At 44.1% G+C, this 25,556-nt stretch overlaps 1 protein-coding gene and 1 non-coding gene across 2 annotated transcripts; both read left to right on the top strand.

The window, feature by feature from the left end:
• The first annotated feature begins 5,609 nt into the window (after nucleotides 1-5,609).
• LOC144698592 (U4 spliceosomal RNA) lies at nucleotides 5,610-5,750 on the top strand. The gene has a single exon (XR_013580536.1). It is a non-coding gene; the product is annotated as a U4 spliceosomal RNA (small nuclear RNA).
• A 4,915-nt stretch (nucleotides 5,751-10,665) lies between these two features.
• Nucleotides 10,666-24,515, top strand: LOC144697686 (uncharacterized). The gene is made up of 3 exons (XM_078569700.1): nucleotides 10,666-11,043; nucleotides 11,125-11,564; nucleotides 24,017-24,515. The coding sequence occupies exons 1-3, from the start codon at nucleotides 10,666-10,668 to the stop codon at nucleotides 24,513-24,515; spliced, it is 1,317 nt and encodes a 438-aa protein (XP_078425826.1).
• The last annotated feature ends 1,041 nt before the right edge of the window (nucleotides 24,516-25,556 follow it).

Here is a 25,556-nt window from a genome sequence, read left to right as displayed (position 1 = left end):
GGCCCTTTGAACCATCTTTGGAGGTTTCATTAAAGGCGCTATCTAAACATAAGCTGTTGTTGTAATGGGACACGCAGAGAACGAGAAAAGTTCCTCTTGTACCTTTCACCCTGATATTTTTTGATCTGAGTTTGTGCAACTAATGTGAATAAAGTTTGTTCTGTTCAAAATGTGTCCATTCCCTTGGGGAACTGAACAACATTGACACTCACACAGACGAAGGGAAAGAAGAAACCATGGGAGTGTTTGTCTGTTTTTGATGTAGTTTATCCAATAATTAATTCCACGGGCATCTTATCAAAATCAGGAATGATGAGAACTGGAGCCGGTAGGATTTGTACCTCTGTGAGGAGACCCCACAGGATTCCACCCCCATCCCCTTATCCACTCCACCGTGAACACAGGACTGATACTGACGGTCATTCAGCATGTCGCTCACATGCCGACTCTCCAGAAGAGCAACTCAATAACTATAATTCCACATCCCGCCTTTACCCATATTTATAACGTCTCCTCGTTCTTACTGGCAACACACTCTAAGGAGAGACAAACACCCAGAAAGCATCACACCAACCTGGCTCCGTTTTCGTTCCATTTCCAACTGCAAGTTTCGTGATTGAACAGAAATTGGAAAACTCCCAAGCGTTTGGATCGATTTGATTCAATGTAACCGACAATTAACTCTATAGACATAGAGTTAAAACCAGGAATAATGAGAAGTGGGAAACCCCAATGGACTTGGGCTCCATCGCCTTAACCACTCGGCCATGACCACTGGCCCTGTTCTTATTTTCTTATCTAATGTACATAACAGGCTGATGATAACAGTGCCTGTTTAAACAGTGAGAGACAGTGAAGAATTGGCATCGATAAAAGTGTCCTTGAACAGGCCTGGTTCCAACATCTCATTCGAGAAATGACAAGAAAACACATTGAATTTGTTCTATGTCTTGACTTCAAACGAACAGGATACAAGGTAAGAAAATATATTTCGCTGGATTGGATTATAAAATGGCAGAATGAGGGTGAAAAAAACAACCATGCTGTTGGGAAATATAAAATTATAGAATGTTACACTTCTCGGTTTGGCGTGCTGCGTTGAAATAGCGGCTGTGATTGTTTGATCAAGAGTGATATTTCTGCCAGTTTGAACATCAAGCAGAAAAACCTATACCTTTACTACCCACATTTAGCCTCGCAGCATCATCCCTTTCGTCAGTTTATTCCTTGTGCCTTGCATCTTATCACTGTCCATCAGTAACAGAAACGGAATGAGGACAACTGCAATTATTGTGGCAACAGTCTGAATCTTCAGCTTGTTAATACCAGCTTTAGGGTATCTTGCAACTCACCTTGGTACATGTTCCTGTGGTGTAATTAGTTACTACATGTAACAATTGCATGAGAGGACGGAAGATCGAGAACAGCCAAATATTTTCTCTTTTTACCCCCTTGGATTTTGACTGCGGCACAGTTCCAGGCTTTTATATGTGTTCTTTCACTGCCAGAAAATAATCCCTAAAATTTGCCAATGCTGCTGTTATCCATTAACTCTTCAGCTAAAAAATATCTTGTTTTTTCCCCCAAATGGGACATGGAGAAAACTTGGCTATGACGATACAAACCCGCGTTCAAATTCAGAAATGAGGAAGTATAGTTTAGTTCATAGACCGAAGAACCTGAGGTTGTTTTTCTGAAAGCCGAGAAGGAAAGACAGAATTGTGATGGAGCTGGTTAAAATCATGAAAGGTTCAGATAGAGAAATTAAAGAGAAAATGCTTCAAATGGACGAAGGGTCGATAACCAGATGGCACCGATTTAAGATGAATATCCGAAGTATCAGAGGCAATAAGATGTTTTATTTAAAATTTAAAGTGATTTATTGTAAATCACTGCCTAATAGGATGATGCAAACAGAATGAATTACAGCCTTAAAAAGGGAAGACGAGAAGGAGGAAAATCTGCAGCATTGTGGGGAATGGGTGGGGATGCGGGACTGGTTGCACAGCCCTTGCAGACACAGTGGGTCAAACCGTCTTCTGTATGGGGAATGGGTGGGGATGTGGGACTGGTTGCACTGCCCTTGCAGACACAGTGGGTCAAGCCGCCTTCTGTGTGGGGAAAGGGTGGGGAAGTGGGACTGGTTGCACTGCCCTTGCAGACACAGTGGGTCAAGCCGCCTTCTGTGTGGGGAAATGGTGCAGATGTGGGACTGGTTGCACAGCTCTTGCAGGCACAGTGGGTCAAGCCGCCTTCTGTGTGGGGAAAGGGTGCGGATGTGGGACTGGTTGCACAGCTCTTGTAGGCACAGTGGGTCAAACCCCCTTCTGTGTGGGGAAAGGGTGGGGAAGTGGGACTGGTTACACAGCTCTTGCAGACACAGTGGGTCAAACCGCCTTCTGTGTGGGGAAAGGGTGCGGATGCAGGACTGGTTGCACTGCTCTTGTAGGCACAGTGGGTCAAACCATCTCCTCCTTTGTTGTACTTTCCTGTGACTCCGCAATTTGACTCACTTCTGAAAAATGGATCAGACCATTTCAGAAACTTAGAGTCAATTCACTGTTAAGCTCTCATCTCACTTTCATCCTTCATTCACTTTCAGCTGCCGAGGCTCCAAGTGATAGAATTCACTCCCTCAAACTCTCCACCTCTGACCACTCTCTCTCCACTCCTTTAAGATGCTCCTTAAAACCTACCCCTTTTACCACGTTCTTGGCCACCCATCCTAATATCTCCTTCTGGGTGGGTCACGGTCAAAATTTGGGAATGCTCCTGTGAAGTGCTTTGCGGTGTTTTATTGGATTAAATGTCAATCAGTGAAAATTGTTGTTGTTCAGCTCCACACGGTCGGATTGGAGCTGAGGGGACAGAAAGGATCCAGCTCAGTCAGTGGCATTCTGCCTCGTGTGTGGAAGTACAGCTAGGGAGAGATACTTGAACACTTGGGCTCTATTCCTGAGCTGGATGAGTTGTTTTCCCCATGGAGACTATGAAATGTAGTGACAGAGTCAGTGATGGAAGCAGAGACCAGGGCAACATAGAAGAACATGTTAAAAAGTTGATGGAATGACAAGGGGAGAAAGACCGTGGCAGATTAGCGGGTCTGTGAGATTAGGACTAATTCTTTTGGGGAATCTAAACATAGACTTGTTGGAGGTGACAGTCTGTTTCTGTTTGGTAATATTTCTGAAACTTTTGGATGTCAAAAGCGCATCAATGGATAAATAGCAGCATGAAATATTGGGTACAGTAGATGAAGCTTCACTAATAAATTGGCCTCCCACTATTGTGAGAACCCATTTATCATTCACATGGATTGGGATAGACTTTGGTAAACTGAGATGTCATGGGAATGTGTTAATTATTAATATCACCCATGGTGATTCCATGTTAAATTACCACCACGAAATCAGTTACTTGGCGCATTTTTTCTTATTCTTATTTTATTTATTTTACTTATCTTATTTATTGTGATTTATCAGTCACATGTAGGCCAGGCCAGGTGAGGATGGCAAATTTCCTTCTCTAAAGGACATGAGTAATCAGATGTGTTTTTACGAAAACTGATGATGGTCTCATTGCTTGTGATTGCAGATTTATTAATTGAATTTAAATTCCACCAGCTGCCGTGATGGGATTTGAACCTGTGTCCTCAGAGCATGAGCCTGGGCCTCTGGATTACTCGTACAGATGTCCCGGCTTTAGAAAGACAGCTCATCCTGAAAACAGCCCCAACTTTGCATTCAAAATAAGAAAACGAACACTAGGTGGTTAGTGCACCAATCATTATAAAACAGACCAGCATTTAACTTTACAACTATGTATAAAGTATTGGAGCCAGTGTCCATAAGTTACACGTCAAACATCACACAAAAAATGTCACAATGTGTTACTCATACAAAATCTAAAATATAACAATTCCAGCTACTGACCTGGAGCCTGATATTTACAAACAGTTACAACTATCATCTTAGTTGGATTTCTACATTTAGAGCAGTGATCTTAAACTCAGAGTTTAACAGTTAAATGTTACAAATGTGCCGCAGCGTTCAGAAGACATGTGTGCAATCATTAAGAATATCCAGTTACGATGGGATAGAAGTCACTTCCATTTAATAAAATGTCTTTCTTTGGATTGTATGAAGTCTGCTTAGCAGAAAAAAAATCACCTGATTCTGAAAGGGGGCGAATATAAAGTTCGAGGTTGCTGATTTAAATTTGATTGCTTTCTTTGCTCGACTGGAGTCTTCAAAAGATGGGTTGGAAAACACAGGTGGAGCAGCACACACAGGTTAAAAAATCAATGAAATAGATGCGTATTATATCAGCACATGAATAAATATCGTGTTTCAGTACCTTTAAGTAACAGATTGCTTTCATTTCTCCACTTAACATATTTGAGCCAAGTTTAATTATTGGCTCTGAAAGGTTGTATCATAATTACAACACTATGGGTGTACCTACACCACAAGGACTGCAGCCGTTCAAGAAGGCAGCTCACTACCACCTTCTCAAGGGCAAGTAGGGATTGGAAATAAATGCTGTCTCACATTCTGTGCATGGATACACAAAACTGAAAAACTACTAATCACAAATTGAAAACAAGGCTGGGATCAATTGAAATACAGATCTGTAAAAATAATAATTGCAGAAGATGCATCTTGAAATTTTAAAGTAAAGAAACAAAGCTGGAAATGTTCAGCAGCATCAGCAGCTGGGGGTGCATGATTCATCAGAACTGCTCTGTCCAGTTCCCAACAATGTATCAACATGAAGCAGAAAACTCTCTTCTCCCTGCTCCCACTCCCCCTCACTGAGTCTGAACTGGGTACAATGTATCAACATGAAGCAGAAAACTCTCTTCTCCCTGCTCCCACTCCTCCTCACTGAGCCTGAACTGGGTACAATGTGTCAACATGAAGCAGAAAACTATCTTCTCTCTGCTCCCACTGCCCATCACTGAGCCTGAACTGGGTACAATGTGTCAACATGAATTAAAAAACTCTCTTCTCCCTGATCCCACTGCCCCTCACTGAGTCTGAACTGGGTACAATGTGTCAACATGAAGCAGATAAATCTCTCCTCCCTGTTCCCACTCCTCCTCACTGAGTCTGAACTGGGTACAATGTGTCAACATGAAGCAGGAAACTCTCTCCTCCCTGCTCCCACTCCCCCTCACTGAGTCTGAACTGGGTACAATGCATAAGGAGCCATTACTTTGTCCAGAGTTTTCTAAAATTATTATTTATAAATAACGTTCAAAGTGGTGTTACTATTAGTTATGTTATAGCGGATTAACACAACCATTTAAACTAGCCTCTGGGGAGCTTGGACACGTGCTCCCTGCAGACAGGGCAACATTTCACTTCACAAGGTATCAGAGGGAGGATTAGCATACTCCCATCCCATAAGCCTTTCCTTCTCATTTCAACATTCTGGCTGATAAATAATGTTTCAATCTCCTGATATAATTTTAGAAAATAAGTTATAATTGATAAACTCAATCCCAGGCGAGAATGTGCAATGCACTGAAATCAATTCATTTTGCTCACCACAAATGTGAATAGTTTGCGTTTGCTAGACCACCACTTGTCCGGGGAGATTCCATTAGCTTTGCGCAGTGGCAGTATTGTAGCCAATGAGGTTTAACTGAGGCGCGATTATTGCTTATTGAAAACTTTTCCCAATACCCCGCTATGGTGACTTGCAACAAAGTCACTATTAGCAATTTTTGGTAGTCTCTTCGGAAACTGTTTACATTTGTGAAATGATAGTGAAATAAACCCAGAGGATTCTGTTAATATTCGGCAGGCAAGGCAGCACCTGTGAAGAGGTGAGTTTTCAGTATTTATCGGGTGTGTTGATTGAACTCTGTCAGTGCTGGGGTTACTAATGCTGGTTAGACATATTCATGAAATTGATTCGGTAACACTTGTATCACTAAATATTTTCTCACCATTTACACGTTGCTGCATTTACCTGATTGAGGATTCAGCGGGCGTGTTGCTACTTTCATTGATTTATGAATCTGTCCCTCTTCTGCCATTTAGCTTCTAATTAGAAAACAATTACATCTCCCATGTACTTACATCTAACCCATTAGAAACCTATTAAGTTATTGGATACAAACAAACCCATCAACTATTTGCTCTTCCTCAGCCCCGCAACGAGTGAGACAGGGAAAAGTAGAAAGCAGCAATTATTTGCTCTCCAACAGCCAGCAGGGGAAAGTGGCAATTGCCGTTTCAAACAGCGGGTTACTGCCCTTCTCTGGGATGCAGATACTGCAACAGGGTCCAAATCTCCCACTGCACCAAGCACGGGCTTAGGAAATCGCAGTAGATGATATCCCATTCACAAAACCTCCGAGCTGGATTTACAGAATGCAAGAGTGAGTTAGTCACATATAAAAGTAACACGCCATTTTCTAAATCTTTTCTTTGGATGTGTTAATTTCATCTTAAATTCTGCTCGTGGGAAAATGGCTGAAAGAGAGGTTGGGAAATCAAAGCTTGTAACCATAGTCCTCTCTCCCACTGCAATACTGATCCTACCAACATACAGGCATTTGGGGGAAATGTTGAGTTTGAAGTCTCAGATTAGCTCCCTCTTTATATAATTAGATGGATCTAGAAGCATAGGAGAAGATGCAAGAAAGGTTTACTGGAATTATGCTAAAATTGGAAATTTATCTCATTCAAAAGAGATTGAACAGGTTAAAAAGCCTTTCTGTGGAGAAAAGGGTGAGGGATGACCTCAGCAAAGCCATTAATTTTGGAAAGGGGTTTGTAAGAAGTTTCCACTTGCGGATAGACAAGAATCAATGTAAATTAGTCACCAATAAATCCAATATCCAATTCAGGGGCAACGTCTTTAACCAGAGATAAAAGCAGAAAATGATGGAAATACTCAGCATATTTGGGAATTTCTGTGGATTGTGCACCAGAGTTATGTTTTCAGGTCTGTGCACTGATTCAGTACAGTTCTGCTGAAAAGTCACAGACCTGAAATTAAAACTATGTTTCTCTCTCCACAGATGCTACCAGAGTTGTTTTAGTTCCAAAATATTGCCTTTTATTTCAGAGTTATAGCATCGCCTTTCTCTTTTCTTTGAGTAGATTGTAGAACTCATTGCCAGAAGGATTAGAGATCCAAGTCTGAGCTGGACAATCCTGCGTAAAGTCACACTGCAAAAACATCATTCACCAGCTGAATGTGGAAATGGATTCCCTCGATCACCTCATTAGTTGACACAGCAGCAGTCACATCTGATGGAGAAAACTCTGCGAAGGGATTTTCTCAGTTTGGCCACGTGTTAACAATCCAACTTCAAAAGTTCAAAGGATTTAATTTGCAACAGTCACGTTCTAACTGACAAGGCAGAGTTTAAATGCTCGGTGTATGGAAGGAAAAATCACTTCTTCACCCGGACCGCTGAGAATTCAGTGAATTCACCTCTAACTGCCGGGGCTTGTTCTGTTGGTAATTACACCCAGGACAGAACTTCTTTGGAAGCCCGTGTACTTTGACTGTTCTAGTAATCGAATTAATAATTTCAAATTTTATCTGTAAGTGTCCGATCATCATCGGAACATGAAACATAATTTTACATGCAAGAATATCGATCTCCAATGGCGTACCTTTCACCCAGCATTCAGAGCGGGACAGAAGGTGTCCTATCCAGAACGCTAAGGCATTGCGCATGCGCATTGGGGAGTGTAATTGGCAGCTACGCATTGCGGTCTCGTACCTGAGCATGCGCAGCGCTGTCCTGAGACCGGAGCGGGAGAGCTGGTGAGCAAATGGCGACTGCAGCAGACAAATAGAGTTCGTGGGTGGGCGGAAGGAATGGAGCCAGTGGATTGGGCTGGAAGGCTTCATAAACACTTGGTACAGGCCGCAGAGCCTTAATAAGAAACTACCGGTGCCGCGTTTGCAGCGAAATGGCTGGGCCTCTCCCTCTGCTCGGCCCGGGGGAGCGGCTGTGCAGCAGGGCGCAGGCGCGGCCATCCTGGTCCAGGTAGCAGGAGGAGAGAATGTTGTGCATTTCTATCCCGGACTGACAGGGATGGATTTTGGAAACTCCTTTTACAGGGGGTTAGAAGGGGAGGATTTACACACAGCAAACTCAAACCAAGGGAAATATTTGTCTCTTCGCAATTTCTATCCTGGACTGACAGTGACAGATTTTTCTTATAATCTCCTTTTACAGGATGTTTTATGGGAAGGATTTGCAGATGGGAAATTCAACCAAACATCACATCAAGATCTGACAGAGTCACTCGATTCATCAGGACCTGTATATTATCGGCCTCTGAGTGCAAGCACTGAGTTCCTGATCACTCAATTACTCACTGTAAAGTTTTTTCCTCACATCCCCCCTATAAATCTTGCCTCAAATCTTAAGTCTGTGTCCGTAAACTTAATGTGAACATCTTCATGTTTCTTATCTCAACCTATCATAAACTTATACACCACCATCAAATCTCCCCTCAATCCACTTTACTCCAAGGAGAACAAACCCAGTTTCTCCAAACTAACCTTACAACTAAAATCCCTCATCCCTGACCCTGGTAAATCTCCTCTGCACTTTCTCAAGGACCCTCACGTCTTTCATAATGTGTGGTGATCACTGGTTTGCACAGACCCAGATGTTCTGTGTTCGTGTCTATGACATCATCACACCTCGATAATTACACGGTGACATCATCACACGTTAACAATTACACGGTGACATCACCACGCTCCCCGGGTATTTCCTCAACTGGGAGATTTTTCTCTGACTCCAGTGCTTCTGATGTCTTTCCAGCTGCGGGATCCAGCAGGAGATTTTAAATTTAAAAACTGTAATTATTTCAGAGTTGAGTATTTTTGACTATTCATCAACAGTTTAGGGCTTTTAGTGCTGTTCTCTGTTATCTATGAGAGATTTCATGGCTCTGGGGCTGGCGTGAGTCCTTTACTATGGATCTGAATCCATGTCCATTTATTGATCTGTTTCATCCTCTGGCCTCCCTGATCACCTCTCTGCCATTGTCTAACTTTCCCTGTCTCTAATAATGGATGTATTTTAACTATGTTTAGGATTTTAATGTTCCTTCTGCCAAATGTGTCTAAATGAGGTTTCCACTGCTGCCCATCCCCTGACCATGTGCTGCTGGCTCCCCAGCTTTATCTTCCCACAGTATCTTTCAGGAGTTGTTTATCCTGCGCTATAGTCCATCTCTCTTCCACTTTAGTGCCTATGTTGACCATCAGATTCTGCCCACACTAAAATGGTAATTAATTAATTCTATTGTGTAATAGAATGTACCAAGGTGTTTCACAGGAGTGTTAGAAAGCAACATTTGACACTGAGCCACATGAAGAGATATCAGGGCAGATGCACAAAAATTTACTGAAAGAGGTAGGTTTTATGGATTATCTTAAAGGAGGAAAGTGAGGTAGACAGGTTTAGGGGGGAAATTCCAGAGCTTGTGGCCTTGGCAGCTGCTGGCGGAGACACAAAAGGTGCAGCAGTTAAAATCAGGAACACTGAGCAGGTCGGAATTAGAGAAGTGCAGTTATCTCGGAGGGTTGTGAGGCTGGAGGAGATTACAGAGGTAGGGAGGGAGAGACCATGGACGGATTTGAAAACGAGGATGTGAAATTTAAAATTGAGGTTCTCCTTAACCCAGAGGCTTTGTAAGTCAGTTAATACAGGAGTGATGGGTGAACAAGGCTTGGTGTGAGTAAGCAGAGTTTTGGATTACAGGGAGGCTGAATGTGGGAGGCCGGCCGGAAGTGTGTTCGTATAGTTAAGTCTAGACGGAACAAAGGAATGGATGACAGGTTGAGCAATTACATACAGGGATATATGGAGAGTGTGGGAAAGGACTTTGATCAGATTGAATGTTGGAGCAGGCTCAACGGTCTGAATGGCCTATTCCTGCTCCTATGACCCTATGAATGTCTGATTCAGCCTCAGACAATTGTCAGGAAGAGGGATGGAGCCAGTGGTCAGGGAGTGGAGTTTGTAGTGGGGACTGAAGACAATGGCATCAGTCTTCCCAATATTGAAATGGAGGAAATTTCTGTTCATCCAGATAAGTCAGGACAGTGTGTGACTTGGAGGGGATCTTGGAGGTGATGGTGTTCACAAATAACCTGCTACCCTGGTCCTTTCGGTGGTGGAGGTTGAGGTTTCTGGAGACTTTGTCAAAGTTCTTGTGTTGTAGGTATTCCTTCACCCGCTGCCTCACCCACCTCTCTCTCCCTCTCCTCCCTTGTGGGCCAGAGTCTTGTGTAGGCCCAGACTGGGTGGCAGGTTCCCTTCCCTGAAGGACATTAGTGAACCAGTTGGGTTTTTATGACAATCCAGCAGTTTTCATGGTCACTTTTTCCTAGTGCCGGCCCCACAAATTCCCAGATTCATTCAGCTCAATTTCACAACCTGCCTTTGTGTTTTTGTGGGTTCTCTCTCACTCCCTTTTTTCTGTTTTAAATCAGTTTCACAGGTTTTTGGAAGAGGAGGATTTGCAGTCGGGAAACTGAAACTTAACATCACATCAGGACCTGACGGAGTCGCCCAATTTACCGTAACATGAATATCATCGGATTTTGAACATGGAAGGAAAAGGCACCGCTCAGAGTGGGGAGAAACCGTGGAAATGTGGGGATTGTGGAATGGGATTCAGATTCTCATCTGAGCTGGAAACTCATCGCCGCAGTCACACTGGGGAGAGGCCATTCATCTGCTCCCAGTGTGGGAAAGGATTCAGTCAGTCATCCAGCCTGAAGACACACCAGCGAGTTCACACTGATAAGAGGCCTTTTAAATGCTCAGACTGTGGGAAGTGCTGTGAAAGTTCTGAGGAACTAATGTGCCATCAACGTGTTCACACTGATGAGAGATCGTTCAGGTGCTCTCACTGTGAGACTGGGTTCAGACGTTCATCTCATCTCACTGTACACCAGCGAATTCACACTGGAGAGAGGCCATTCACCTGCTCCCAGTGTGGGAAAGGCTTCATTACCTCATCCAATCTACTGATACACCAGCGAGTGCACACTGGAGAGAGCCCTTTCCAATGCCCAGAGTGTGGAAAATGCTATAAATGTTCCGGGGAACTGATGTCCCATCAGCATGTTCACACTGATGAGAGACCGTTCAGGTGCTCTCACTGTGGGGCTGGGTTCAGGCGAGCATCTCAACTCACTGAACACCAGCGGTTTCACACTGGGGACAGACCGTTCACCTGCTCTGAGTGTGGGAAGGGATTCACCACCTCATTCAACCTGCTGAGACATCAGCGAGTTCACACTGACAAGCGACCCTTTAAATGCCCAGACTGCGGGAAATGCTATAAAAGTTCTGGGGAACTGATGTCCCATCAACGTGTTCACACTGACGAGAGACCGTTCAGGTGCTCTCACTGTGGGACTGGGTTCAGGCGATCATCTCAACTCACTGTACACCAGCGAATTCACACTGGGGAGAGACCGTTCACCTGCTCTGAGTGTGGGAAGGGATTCACTCAGTCATCCCATCTGCTGAGACACCAGCGAGTTCACACTGGGGAGAGGCCGTTCACCTGTTCCAGGTGTGGGAAGGGATTCACTCGCTTATACCATTTACAGAGACACCAGCAAGTTCACAAGTAACTACACTGATTGGATGTTGTTGTGAAATCACATCCAGGACTGAACCATGTTCATTGGAGTCTCTGTCTACTGATGTTAATAAACTCCAGGTCAGATATCGGGAGCAATATCCTGGATAAAAGTCAAATAAATCAGCTTTGTGTTAAACTCACCGTGTATCAAGTGTTTTTAATCTCTCAAACACAAGTTAGTTCCTTTTGAAGGGCTCTTCCTCACCCCTGTCTCCTCCATCCTCACCTCCAACAACAAGTGGGAGGAGCTCCTGGGGCAGAAAATTACGCTGGGTGGGCGAGCATCCCGACGTCATCACGCAGTCCCGCAATATTTCACCAACAATTAAGAAGCCTGTAAGGCCACTAAGAAGTTAATTAAATTCAAATTTACGCTGCCCATCGAACCTAATGGTTGGCGGGCGGGCGAAAAGGCCAAGCGGCCTTTACCTTTTTCAGGAAACCTCATCCACGGGTGGGACGAGGTCACCTGAAGCAAATCAAATTTTACACTTGAATTAAAAACATGAAACAAAAACAGAAAATGCTGGAAAAACTTAGCAGGTCTGACAGCGTCTCTGGAGAGACAAACAGAGTTTTGCTTTTTTGCAAAAGTATTTTGCAGTCTTTTGCTTTTATCTTATTTAATTCACTGCCACTTCTCTTCCAGGAATGCCGACCTTGAAGAAGTACGGCCCTGCAGTATTTTGCTTTTATTTTATTAATTAAAAACATGTCCCTGATCATGTGACAGAGTGACATGAGGGGACATGTTTCATAACCTATATAAAATTTTTAATTTCTTTTGCAAGTCAATCCATCTCCCTGAGACAGCTCTCTGCCTCAGGGAGATTATGTAGCTTGCTCTCGCGTGCATGCACAAAGGTCACACTCGCCCAGCTCGCACTCCACCCCCCGCCTGCACAGGCAGCGCTGAGCACTGCTGCTCACGTTTCACGCAGCGCAGGCCTTAATTGGCCCCCAGCATGAAATTGCCTTCCGGGCCTGATTGCAGGCAGCGGTCAGCTTCCCAACTGCCCCACTCGCCCCACCGAGCCCGCACGCCAAGGGCAAAATTCTGCCCATGGAGCTTCTTTGTCACTAAGATTGAGAAAATCCGATCAGCTGCCTCTGCTGCTTCCCTCCCTTCCACTAGCCCACCGGGACAAACTGTCTGAACCCTGAACCCACATTTTCTCCAGTTTATCTCCCATCTCCCCTCATGCCCTCTCAGTGCTCATCTTGTCCATGAGACTCACTTTCTGCTGTACTGACCCCACTCTCACTGATCTACTGATCACCCAACTTCTCCATGTTAGCTGATATTATTCACAGATTTGTCTCTGTCTTCTGGTACTGTCCCTCTCACCTTTTAATCCACCATCCTGACCCATCCTAAAAACAGGATTTCTCTTTGCCCCCTCCTATTTCTCATCTCCATGCTACCACTAGGTGACGTCATCCAAAAGCACCGTGTTACTTTACACATGTACACTGACAACGCCCAGCTCTACCTCACCACCATCCCTCTCCATTCCTCCACTGTTACTAAATTATCAAACTGCTTATCCCACATCCAGTACTGGATGAGCAGAAATTTCCTCCAATTAAAAATTGAAGACAAAAGCCATTGTCTTCAATCACTACTACAAATTCCATCCCATAACTACTGAGTCCATCCCGATGAGTTATCATAAGGGTACGTTGTCCTATGTTTATCAACCCAGGAATCTTTCATCCTAAACAAGGAAGAGAGAGAGAGAACTATTTCTGTAATGTTCATTAAATTTCTGAAGATTTTATAAGGTTAATTAGACAATTATTTCTCACAGATCTCCCCACCTTGAGAAGGGAATATCTTTTCTGACTTCTCACAACTGATTTCTGACTAACCTCACTATTTCTAAGCTACGAGCTTGTTTTCCTAATTTCTTGATGACAAACTGTAGATAACATACTAAAGCTACTAGAATGATCAGAATCAGCAACACAAACACTTGAGCTGGCACCAAGAATAAATGTCAAAACTTTTCCACTAAAATGTGATAACTATCAACTTAGATTCATCCTCCCCATCTGCTGATCATCCCACACAATTCTAAATTATTGACATGTTGTAATTACATCTGGTTCAAACAAAAGTTTATGCACAGACTTTAAAGATTCTTCAGCTCTCTGTTAACCTACATCCTCTTCGTGGATATTTTCTAAATCCAGATTCTATTTCCTTCTTCAAATTAATTTGACTCACTTTGATATGTTCAAGGTGTTTAATTCTTTCCTGAATGTTTGAGAGACAATTTTTATCTGGAATAGGTCTTACTGTATTGATAATTTAAAACGTTGTGTCATTCTACTGGCCACAATAATCACTCATGCCCTGTTTTTTCTTCTTCATTCATGGGATATGGGCTTCGCTGGCTGGGCCAGCATTTATTGCCCACCGCTAGTTCCACTTGAGAAGGTGGTGATGAGCTGCCTTCTTGAACCACTGCAGTCCATGTGGTGTAGCTACACCCACAATGCTGTTTAGGAAGGGACTTCTAGGATTTTGAACCAACGACAGTGAAGGATTGGCAATATATTTCCAATTCAGGATGATGGTTGACTTGGAGGGGAATTTCCAGGTGGTTGTGTTCCCATCTATCTGCTGCCCTATCCTTCTAGATGGTAGTGATCATGGGTTTGGATGGTGCTGACGAAGGAGCCTTGGTGAATTCCTGCAGTGCTCGTCATCAAAGCCCATCTACTCTCATCCATTTTCCACCACTTGGCCCGTAGTCCTGTAAGCTGTGGTGTTTCAAGTGTTCATCTAAATGCTTCTTAACTCTTGTGAGGGTTCCTGCCTCTACCACTCCCTCAGGCACTGAGTTCCTCATTTCACCTGGGCCTGGGGATTTATCCACTTTTAAGGCCGCCATTAGAGACTGAGTCTCAGTTAATCATTGTCTGAATCTGGGGATGGGAGGGGCAGATTCTGTTAGCAAATGGATTGAAAAATAAAAAAGACCAAGTTCCAGCTCGTACCATTTGCACCTTATGATAACATAGTTATGGGTAATCTTGAGGATGGATAGAGTTGTATTAGAAGCATTTCAGGGAAGGTTCACTCAGTTGATTTCTGGGATGAAAGCGTTGTCTATCTTTTAAAATTCATTCATGGGATGTAGGCTTCACCGGCAGGTTCCAGAGAGACCCCACCCTTTGGGTGAAAAGAAAATCCTGAAATCCCCTCTAAACCTTCTGCCCCTTAACTTAAATCTATACCCCCCTGAGTATTGACCCCTCCACTAAAGAGAAAAATGTCTTCCTATCCGTCCTATATATGCCCCTCATAATTTTGTACACCTCTATCAGGTACCCTCTCAGCCTTCTCTGCTCCAAGGAAAACAACCCCAGCCTATCTAGTCTCTCTTCATAGCTGAAACTCTCCAGCCCAGGCAACATCCTGAGTGAATCTCCTCTGTACCCTCTCCAGTGCAATCACATCCTTCCTATAGTGCGGCAAACAGCACTGCACAGAGTACATCAAATGTGGCCTATCTAATGCTTTATACTGCTCCATCATAACGTCCCTGCTCTTGCATTCAATGCCTCGACTAATATGTCGACAATGTTTGACACAAAGCTGATTGATTTAACCTTTATCCAGGATATTAAACTCCAGCCCAGTGACAGGGATAATTAACATCAGCAGAAACAAACCCCAACTGTCGGAAAGAGCATGGTTCAGTCCTGGATGTGATTAACAACAGCAATAACAGCAGAATCCAACCCCGGGAGTCACTTGTGAATACATTGGTGTTTCTGCAGGGTGGATGAATGACTGAATCCTTTCCAACACACGGAGCAGGTGAATGGCCTTTCTCCAGTGTGAACTCGCTGGTGTGTCAGCCTGAGGGATGGGTGAATGAATCCCTTCCCACACATGAAGCAAGTGAAAGGTCTCTCTCCAGTGTGAACTCGCTGGCGTGTCAGCAAACCCATTTTGCTTTTATAGCTTTTCACACAGTCGGCACGTTTAAAAAGTTTCTTTTCAGAGTGAACACGTTGTTGTGATGTGAACCGGGTTAGTTGAGTGAATTTCTTCCCACACTTGGAGCAGTTGAATGGTTTCTGCCCAGTGTGAACTTGCTGGTGTGTCAGCAGAATCTTTCTGCTTTTGAAGCACTTTTCACAGTCAGAATATTTAAAAGATCTCTTGTCAGAGTGAACAAGTTGATGTGAAGTGAGGGTACTTATCTGAGTGAATCCCTTCCCACAGTCAGAGCAGGTTAATGGCCTATTCCCAGTGTGAATTCGCTGGTGTATCAGCAGATTCCTTTTGCTTTTAAAGCACTTCTCATAGTTGCAACATTTAAAAGGTCTCATGTGTGAGTGAACAAGTTGATGTGAAGTGAGGTGGGTTAGTAGAGTTAGTAGAATCCCTTCCCACACTCGGAGCAGATGAAAGGCCTCTCCCCAGTGTGAGTGCACTGATGAGTTTCCAGCACAGATGGGGATCTGAATCCTAACCCACAGTCCCCACATTTCCACGGTCTCTCCATGGTGTTGGTGTCCCCATGTCTCTCCATGTTGGACGATCAGTTGAATCCTTGTCCACACACAGAACACTTGCACAGTTTCTCCCCGCTGTGAACGGTGAGATGTTTTTTTCAGATGGTGTAACAGGTTAAAACTCTTTCCACAGTCAGTTCACTGGAGCACTCTCACTCAGGCGTGTCTGTGTCTCGGTGCTTTCCCAGTCACACTGACGTTTGAAATCTTTTCCCACAGACAGAAAAGACAAATATTTCTCCTTCCACAGTCAAAGATCAATGATATTCAGGTCCAACGTCGGGAATTATAGACCAGTCAGCCTGACGTCAGTAGTGCGGAAAATTCTAGAGTCCATTATAAAAGATTTAATAGCTGAGCACTTGGAAAAATAAAGTGGCAGAATGGGACAGAGTCAGCGTGGATTTATGAAAGGGAAATCATGCTTGACAAATCTACTGGAATGTTTCGAGAATGAAACTACTGGAGTTGATGAGGGGGAAGCAGTGGATGTGGTTTACTTGGACTTTCAAAAGGCTTTCGACAAAGTCCCACATAAGAGATCAGCATGTAAAATTAGAGCACATAGGATTGGAGGTAGTGTTTTGAGAGGTATAGAAAACTGGTTGGCAGACAGGAAACAAAGAGTAGGAATAAATGGGTCTTTTTCTAAATGGCAGGCAGGCAGTGACTAATGGGGTAGCGCAGGGATAGGTACTGGGACCCCAGTTATTCACAATATATATCAATGATTTAGATGAGGGAATTAAATGTAATATCTCCAAATTTGCAGATGACACAAAGCTGGGTGGGAGGGTGAGCAGTGAGGAGGATGCAGAGATGCTTCAGTGTGATTTAGACAAGCTGAATGAGTAGGCAAATGCATGGCAGATGCAATATAATTTGGATAAATGTGAGGATTTCCACTTTGGTAGCAAAAACAAGAAGGAATATTATTATCTGAATGGCTATAAATTGAGAGAGGGGAATGTGCAACGAGAGCTGGGTGTCCTCGTACACCAGTTGTTGAAGGTAAGCATGCAGGTGCAGTAGGCGGTACAGAAGGCAAATGGTATGTTGGCCTTCATAGCGAAAGCATTCAAGCACAGGAGCAGGGATGTCTTGCTGCAATTATACAGGGCCTTGGTGAGACCACACCTGGAATATTGTCTGCAGTGTTAGTCTCCTTATCTGAGGTAGGATGTTCTTGCTATAGAGAGAGTGCAGCGAAGGTTTACCAGACTGATTCCTGGGATGGCAGGACTGACATATGAGGAGAGTTGGAGTTGGTAAGGATTATATTCGCTGGAGTTCAGGAGAATGAGGCAGGATCTCATAGAAACCTATAAAATTCTCACAGGGCCAGGCAGGGGAGATGCAGGAAAGATGTTCCCGACGATGGGGGAGTCCAGAACCAGGTTTCACAGTCTGAGGATATGGGGTAGACCATTTAGGACTGAGATGAGGAGAAGTTTCTTCACCCAGAGAGTGGTGAGCCTGTGGAATTCGCTACCACAGAAAGTAGTTGAGGCCAAAACCTTGAATGTTTTCAAGAAGGAGTTACAAATAGCTCTTGGAGCGAAAGGAATCAAAGGATATGGGGAGAAAGCGGGAGCAGGTTATTGAGTTGGATGATCAGCCATGATCATAATGAATGGTGGAGCAGGCTCGAAGGGCTGAATGGCCTGCTCCTGCTCCTATTTTCTATGTTTCCTGCTGAATCGAGTGACTCTGTCAGATCTTGATGTGATGTTTGGTTTGAGTTTCCTACCTGCAAATCATCTCCCTCTTCTACCCTGTAAAAGCAGTTTACAAAAATATTCACTGTAAGTACAGGATAGAAATTCAAAGCAGAAAATTCGAGTTTCTTTGGTACATTCTTCACCCAAACATGTGGTCCAATCAAACTGAAAGAAGCTCAAATCAGCAACAAAGTCCCAGCAAAAGCAAAGGGAACCTTCCTAAGTAAGCCAGAAAGTTGTTTCCAATGTCTATGAGACACTCTGTACCCTGAGGTGCCCACCGGTTGTGGGAGGTATCAAGCGTACCGGTGGATACTGCATGCTCCCTCACCAGGGACACCCGGGCATGGACAAAGACCATGGAAGAGAGGTCGGCAGCCAGTGTGACCAGACCCATCCTGGATCTAGAAATCCCTGTGTTAAACAGGCCCATGAACAGTTACAGGAGAAGATTCTCTGATTTAACAAACCCACCACCTCCCACCCGCCGCCCCCCCCCCCCCCCCCCCACCCCAACCCCCACTTACACTGGGCAGCCAGAGATTAGGATTGTGAGGCTGAAGTATCGCCAGAGGTTGAGGATCAGCACCTCTCACCCTGAATATGTAAATGTCCCATGGACTCACTCACTGTTACATCCACAAGATGGCCGCGCATGCGCCCTGCTCCCTGCTGAAACAGGATGGCGGCTGTTACCCTGGGTCTGGGTCTTGGGGAAAATAAATATATAAAAACTCAATAAAATTAGCAATCAAATTATAGAGAAACCTAAATGTAACAGAGCATCCATTATCCACCGGAAAGATGGGGAGTGGGAATTGTCCATCTCAGTCTCATCAATAGATACTTAATGAGGGGACATTATTCTCTGTGTCTTTCCCGGACCTGGAGATGGAAAAGGGGCAAATGAATGAACTTTAAACACCTCGTCCACTTGGCACAGAAACTGTCTGAAACTCAGAATAGAAACCACATGGAACAAAATACAGACAAATACTCAACTGTTGGCTACAATTAAATAAAAATATATATTGGGGGAGACGGTGCCACAGTGGGAATGTTACTGGACTAATAATCCAGAAAACCAGCTTGATGCTCTGGGGACAGGGGTTAAAATCCCACCACAGCAGCTGGTGGAATTTAAAATCAATTATTAAATCTGGAATTGAAAGCGAGTCTCAATAAGGGCGACAATTCAGCCATTGTCGATTGTCATAAAAACCAACCTGGTTCACTAATGTCCTTTTGGGGAGGAAATCTGCCGTCCTTACCTGGTCTTACATGTGACTCCAGAGCCACACCGAAATGTGGTTACTCTTGATAGCCCTCTGAAATGGTGTGGCAAGCACTTGCTTCAAGGGCAACAAATGCTGTCCCTGCCCACATTCCATGAAAGAAAGTTTTTAACACCACCGCCACTGAATGGCTACAATTTCAGAAGGAAGTGAAGACAGAGGGTCCAGAAAAGATGCAAGAAAACGGTTCCCCTTCCAAGGATAACAAACCAACTTCACCTCACCTAATTGAAGTTCTGATCTCTCGTGTATATTTCCTCCACACTCTCACATTCTTCCTAAAGCTCAGAATTTGACACAATGCTGCAGTTGTGTCCAAAGCAGTGTTTTATTCAGGTTTATTCTAACTTGGTTGATTTTGCACTTTATTCCCGTATTCATAAAGCCCAGGATTCCACATGCTTTATTCACTGCTTTCTCAGCCTGCCCCGCCATCTTCAATGATTTGTGCACATAAAGCCCCAGATTACGCTGCTCCTGCACCTTTTTACACTTGTATCCTTTATTTTATATTGCCACTTCTTGCTCTTCCTACCAAAATGAATCACTTCACACCTCTCTGAAAGAAATTTTATCTGCCACCTGTCTGCCCATTCCACCATCGTGTCTATGTCCTATTGAGGTTTATCACCATCCTCCCCACTGTAAACACAACTTGAAAATTTGGTGTTGTTTGCAAATTTTGAAATGCAGCCCTGCACACACAAGTCTAGATCATTAATATATATCAAGAAATCAGTGGTCTGACCACCGACCCCTTGTGATCCCACTGTATACTTTTCCTCAATTTGAAAAAGCAACCGTTCACCATGCATGTTGTTGCCTGTCACACAGCCAATGCTGCCTCTGCCCGATGGATTTTAACTCTGCTGACAAGCCTGTTACTTGGCACTGTATCAAATGCCGTTTAGCAGTTCATGTGTACATCAACCGTGTTACCCTCATCAACATTCTCTGTTGCCTTATCAAAAACTCAAGAAATTTAGTTCAATGCGATTGTCCTGAACAAATTGTACAAGTGACCTAATTTTAACCTGAATTGCCGCTTCTAAATGCTTTCCCACACAAGATGTTAAACTGACTGGTCTGTCAATGCTGGGCTGACCCTTCCATTTAAGATTACTAAGGATTTAATATTAGTGCCAGAAAGTGTGGGGAAATCGTGAAAAGTTGTGAAATTGTAACATTTAAAGACACTAATAACTGATAAATAGCTCAATAAATAATCAGTTTTCAAGACATAAAGTACAGATAAATTAATTTATGAATAACTGAATTGAATTATTAATAATGTCAGGTAGAGTGCTTGGAATGGAGAAACGAAAATTACTGCAATGCTTAAAATATGAAATGAAAAGGTTAAAAACTGGAAACAATCAGCAGGTCTGGAGGAATCTGTAGAGAGAGAAACACAATTAACGTTTCAGGTCTGTGAGCCATTGAAAGGTGGAAGAGGAACAGAAGGGAAGGTCTATGAAAGGCTGCAGGGCGAGAGAGATTAACTGACAAAAGGCTTCATAATGCAAGGTCAAAGGGAGTGGTAATGGGACAATTAAAAACACAAAAGCTGTTTCTAGATTAGGTGTGAATGGCACGATAACAACAGTCTGAATGCACCTGAAGCAAATGGGAGAAATAAGAAAGGAAAACTAGGACTCAAAGAAATAAGGAACAAATGAGGGCAGAGATAATTACTTGGTTAAACAGGGATCCAGGGACAAAAGCAGAAGGTGGGAATCACTTTGAGTGGAGCAGCGGGATGGAGACAAGTCAGAGAATCATAGAATAGTTGCAGCAAAAGGAGGCCATTCAGCCAGTCGTGTCTGTATTAGGCCTCTGAAGGGACAATTTACCCAATGCCACGTCCCTGCCTTTGCCCCAAAGCCCTGAACAAGTCTCAAACAAAACTTGTATGAAACAAGATGTTTACGTGAAGGGGCAGCAGAAAAACAGAAAAACAACTTGTTTACAGAGTGTATCGGGGGTGGGGAGCAGCATAATGTACCTGTGCAGGCCAGTGAGGATCCCCAAGGTCCATCAGCCGTCTGCATTCAGTGTTTAGTGGGCCCTGGGGGAGGGGGTGATGGAACCATTTGGGACACAGCACAGGGCTGGAGCTCACCCCTCCCCCACTGTCCTGATAACACAAATGACTCACCTTGGACTGTCCCACACCTGGGCCGGGCGGGGTCAAGGTGCAGGAAGCTGCAAGCTGGTAGGTTGAGCTGTGAACTGGGCGGAGTTGGGGGTTTGAGTGACAGGTCTGGGGCTATATCAGAGCAGGCACAGTCACTGCTCCCCCTCTCCTCGTGGAAGTTTGACTGGAATCGTGTTGGTGAGTGTTTCTAAACTCTGTCTCACTATCCCGGGAATGGAGGTGGTTTGGAGGTTGTTGTGAGTGTTGGATTATATTGTTTTTCCTGATTTTTCCCGCTTCTCCCACTCCCAGTTCCAGGCTGCAGGTCCCGGTGATTCTGGATGCGGGACAGTTGTTAGTCCCGGCCCTGATGTGGGTGCGCAAGCGCAGATGCGCGGCTTCTTGTTCTGTAATAATGGCGGGTGATTGTCCTCCGGTATTTTGCTGCAGTTCTTCACCTCCTTGACTCTCCCGGCGCCAAAGTTGCTACCTGCCGATTGCGGTAATCGGCCTTCGATCAGGAAATTAACAACTTTTAGTTAGAGCGGTTTCTAGGGCGCATAGCATTGTGGGAACACTTCCCGCCATTAGTCGGCGGCCGTCGCCGAAAGTTATCGTGCAGCCTGAAGGCAGGTCAGCGACCTGAGCCCCAATTTATGTTTCTTTATCTGTTCATACTGTCTGATCTGCTGGATATTTAAAATATTTTATCTCTTAATTTCTGATCCAGCCTTGCAGAGCTTTGCTTTCGTGTATTGTTTTTTAGAACCGAGTCTCGAAACACAGACAGGCCAATTAGGAGCCGGTTTGAATTAGGGTGGGTGTTGGATAGGGGACTTTTTTTGTTGCATCAGTTTTGTGATGGAGGAGAAACTGCTGGGTTTAACCCCGAGGAGTTTGCAACCCAGTCGGACCCAGCAATTTCCAGTGTGAGACTGTCAAGGGAGGTAGATCCTGGGGGAGATCAGTTTGACAAACAGACACTGTCCATTCAATTTAAGAGTGTTGTTTTAGTAACAAGTATTTCTGCGGTCCCGTTTTATCCGAGATTTTTTTTGTTAACTCCATTCTTGGTATTTGGTGTCGCTAACAAGACCAGCAGATATTGTCAATCCCCAGTTGTCTGTTGGTCAGGTGTTGGTGGGCCTTCTTCCTGAATCGCTGCAGTCACTGTGATGAAGGTGCTCCCACAATGCTGATTGGTAAGGAGTTACAGGATTTTCACTGAGCGATGATAAATGTCCAAATCAACAACAACAAGTTGCATTTATGTAGCACACTGATTGGAATAAAACGTTCCAAAGTATTTCACTGGAATATTTAACACTGAAGCACATGAGGAGATATCAGGGCAAATGATCAATAGCCTGATCAAAGAGGTAGGATTTCAAGAGAGTCTGAAAGGATAAGAGAGAGAGGCAGAGATGTCTAAGTAGGGAATGACAGAGCTTATGGCCCGGGCAGCTGAAGGCTCGGTCACCAATAGTGAGTCAATTAAAATCAGGAATGCTCAACAGGCCTGAATTAGATGAGCCCATATATCTGGGAGGGATGGAGATTGGAGGATATGATAGAGATAGTGAGGGACGAGGTCACTGAAGGATTTGAAAACAAGGATGAGAATTTGAACATTGAGGTGCTGCTTAACGAAGAGCCTATGTAGCACACTGAGCACAGAGGTGTTGGATGATCGAGACTTACTGCGAGCAAAGACACGGGAAACAGAGTTTTAAATGACCCCCATTGTTTATGTGGCTGGCTCGGAATGGTCCAGTTTGGTGGTAACAAAGGAATTGATGACTTTCAGCAGCAGATGGGCTGAGGCAGGAGTGAAGTTACTGAGGTGGAAAGAGATGGTCTTCGCAATACGAAGTCAGAAGCTCAGCGTGGGGTGAAAATATGACACCAAGATTGTGAACAGTCTGGTTCAGCCTCGTAAGTTGCAAGAGAGATGGATGGTATTGATGGTTAGGGAATGGAGTTTGTAGCAGAGACTGAAGATAATGACTTCAGTCTTCCCAACATTTAAATGGAGGAAATTCCTGTTCATCCAGCACTGGATGTCGGGCAAGTCAGGGCAGCGTGTGACTTGGAGGTGATTTACCTGCTACCCTGGTCCTTCTAAGGGGTGGAGGATGAGGGATTGGGAGATTCTGCCAAAGTTCTGGTAGAGTTGAGTGGGCACAGACTGGGTGGAAGGTTCCCTTCCCAGAAGGATATTGGTGAACCAGTTGAGTTTTTATGACAATGCAGCAGCTTTCGTGGTCACTTTTTCCTTGTGCCGGCCCCACACATACAGCTCAATTTCACACCCTGCCTTTGTGTTTTTGTGGGTTCTCTCTCACTCCCTTTTGCCTGTTTTAAACTATTTTCACAGGGTTTGCAGTCCGTAATCTCAAAGCCAACATAACGTCAGGATCTGATGGTGTCACCCAATTTATCGTAACCCACAAATCATCGTATTTTAAATATGGATTTTAAGAGCCCTGTTCACAGTGGGGAGAAACCGTACGCATGCTCTGTGTGTGAACGAGGCTTCAGCCAATCATCTGCCCTGTCGAACCACAGCCGCAGTCACACTGGAGAGAATCCATGGAAATGTGGGGTCTGTGGGAAGGGATTCAATTACCCATCCCAGCTGGAAATTCATCAGCTCACTAACACTGCAGAGAGGCCATTCACCTGCTCCGAGTGTGGGAAGGGATTCACTCAGTCATCCAGCCTGCTGAGACACCAGCAAGTTCACACTGGGGAGAGACCATTTACCTGCTCTGTGTGCAAGAAGAGATTTACTTATTCATTCTCCCGACTGAAGCATCAGCGAGTTCACATTGGGGAAAGACCGTTTTCCTGCATAGTGTGTAAAAAGGGATTTTCTGATTCATCCAACCGACTGAGACACCAGCGAGTTCACGCTGGGGAGAGACCATTTACCTGTTCTGATTGTGGGAAGGGATTCACTCAGTCATTCTATCTACTTAGACACCAGCGGTTTCATACTGGGGAGAGAACATTTACCTGCTCCGAGTGTGGGAAGGGATTCACTCAGTCATTCCATCTTTTACAACACCAGCGAGTTCACACCAGGGAGAGACCATTCACCTGCTCCGAGTGTGGGAAGGGATTTGTACCCTTATCAAGTCTAGTGAGACACCAGCGAGTTCACAAGTAACTGCTCTTGTTGGATTTAGTTGCCAATGATATTTTTGTCCGAAGCATATTCATTGAAGTGTGTTTCTGCTGATGTTAATAAACTCCAGCCTAGTTACAGATTCTGTATGTAATTCAAATAAATCAGTTTTGCATTAAACACAGTGTATTGAGTCGTTTTGATATCTCTAACACATTCAATTCAATTTTTATTTTTATCGAATATTATCAATTTTTACCGCATCACTGATTTGGTTTGGCGCTGAAGGAGGCTATTTGGACCATCGTGTCTGCACTGGCTCTCCAAATGAGCAATTCACCCAGTCCTATTCTTCTGCCTTTTCACCATAAACCTGTACATTTTTCCTTTTCAGATAACAGCCTAATTTCCTCCTGAATGCTTCAATTGGACCTGCCTCCACCACACTCCCACAAAAAGCATTCCAGACCCTGCGTGAAAAGCTTTTCCTCATATCATTGTTGATTCTTTTACTGATCACTTTAAAACTGTTCTCAGTCCTTTGATCGGTGGAAACAGTTTCTCCTTATCTGCTCTGTCCAGCCCCCACTTGAAAACATCTATCAAATCTCCTCTAAACTTTATTTTCTCTAATGAAAACAGTCCTGATTTCTCCAATTCACTTTCCTAAGCACTGTTCTTCCTCCCAGGAGCCAGGCTTGCGAATCTTTACAGTGCCCTCTCCAATGCATTCACATCCTTCCTGAAGTGCGGTGCCCAGAAATGGATGCAATAAACCACCTGAGGCCAAATTAGTGACTTATATAAATTCAACATAACCTCCTTGCTCTTGTACTCTATGCCCCTATGAGTAATCCCAGGATACTGTATATTTTAATAAACACCCTCTCAATGACTCTCCTGCCACTTTCAATGACTTATGGGCATATACACCCAGGTTCCTTTCTCCTTCAACCCGTTTGGAGTTGTGCCCCTTAATTTATGTTGTCCTTCATGTTCTTTCTACCAAGATGTATCACCTCACATTTCTCTGCATTGAACTTCATCTTCCACACGATTGCCCTATTCCACCAACTTGTCGAT

This window comes from Cetorhinus maximus, chromosome 23 (genome assembly GCF_964194155.1).
Source record: "Cetorhinus maximus chromosome 23, sCetMax3.hap1.1, whole genome shotgun sequence".
In the NCBI taxonomy this organism is placed as follows: Eukaryota; Metazoa; Chordata; class Chondrichthyes; order Lamniformes; family Cetorhinidae; genus Cetorhinus; species Cetorhinus maximus.
This window is presented reverse-complemented; position numbering and strand designations above follow the sequence as displayed.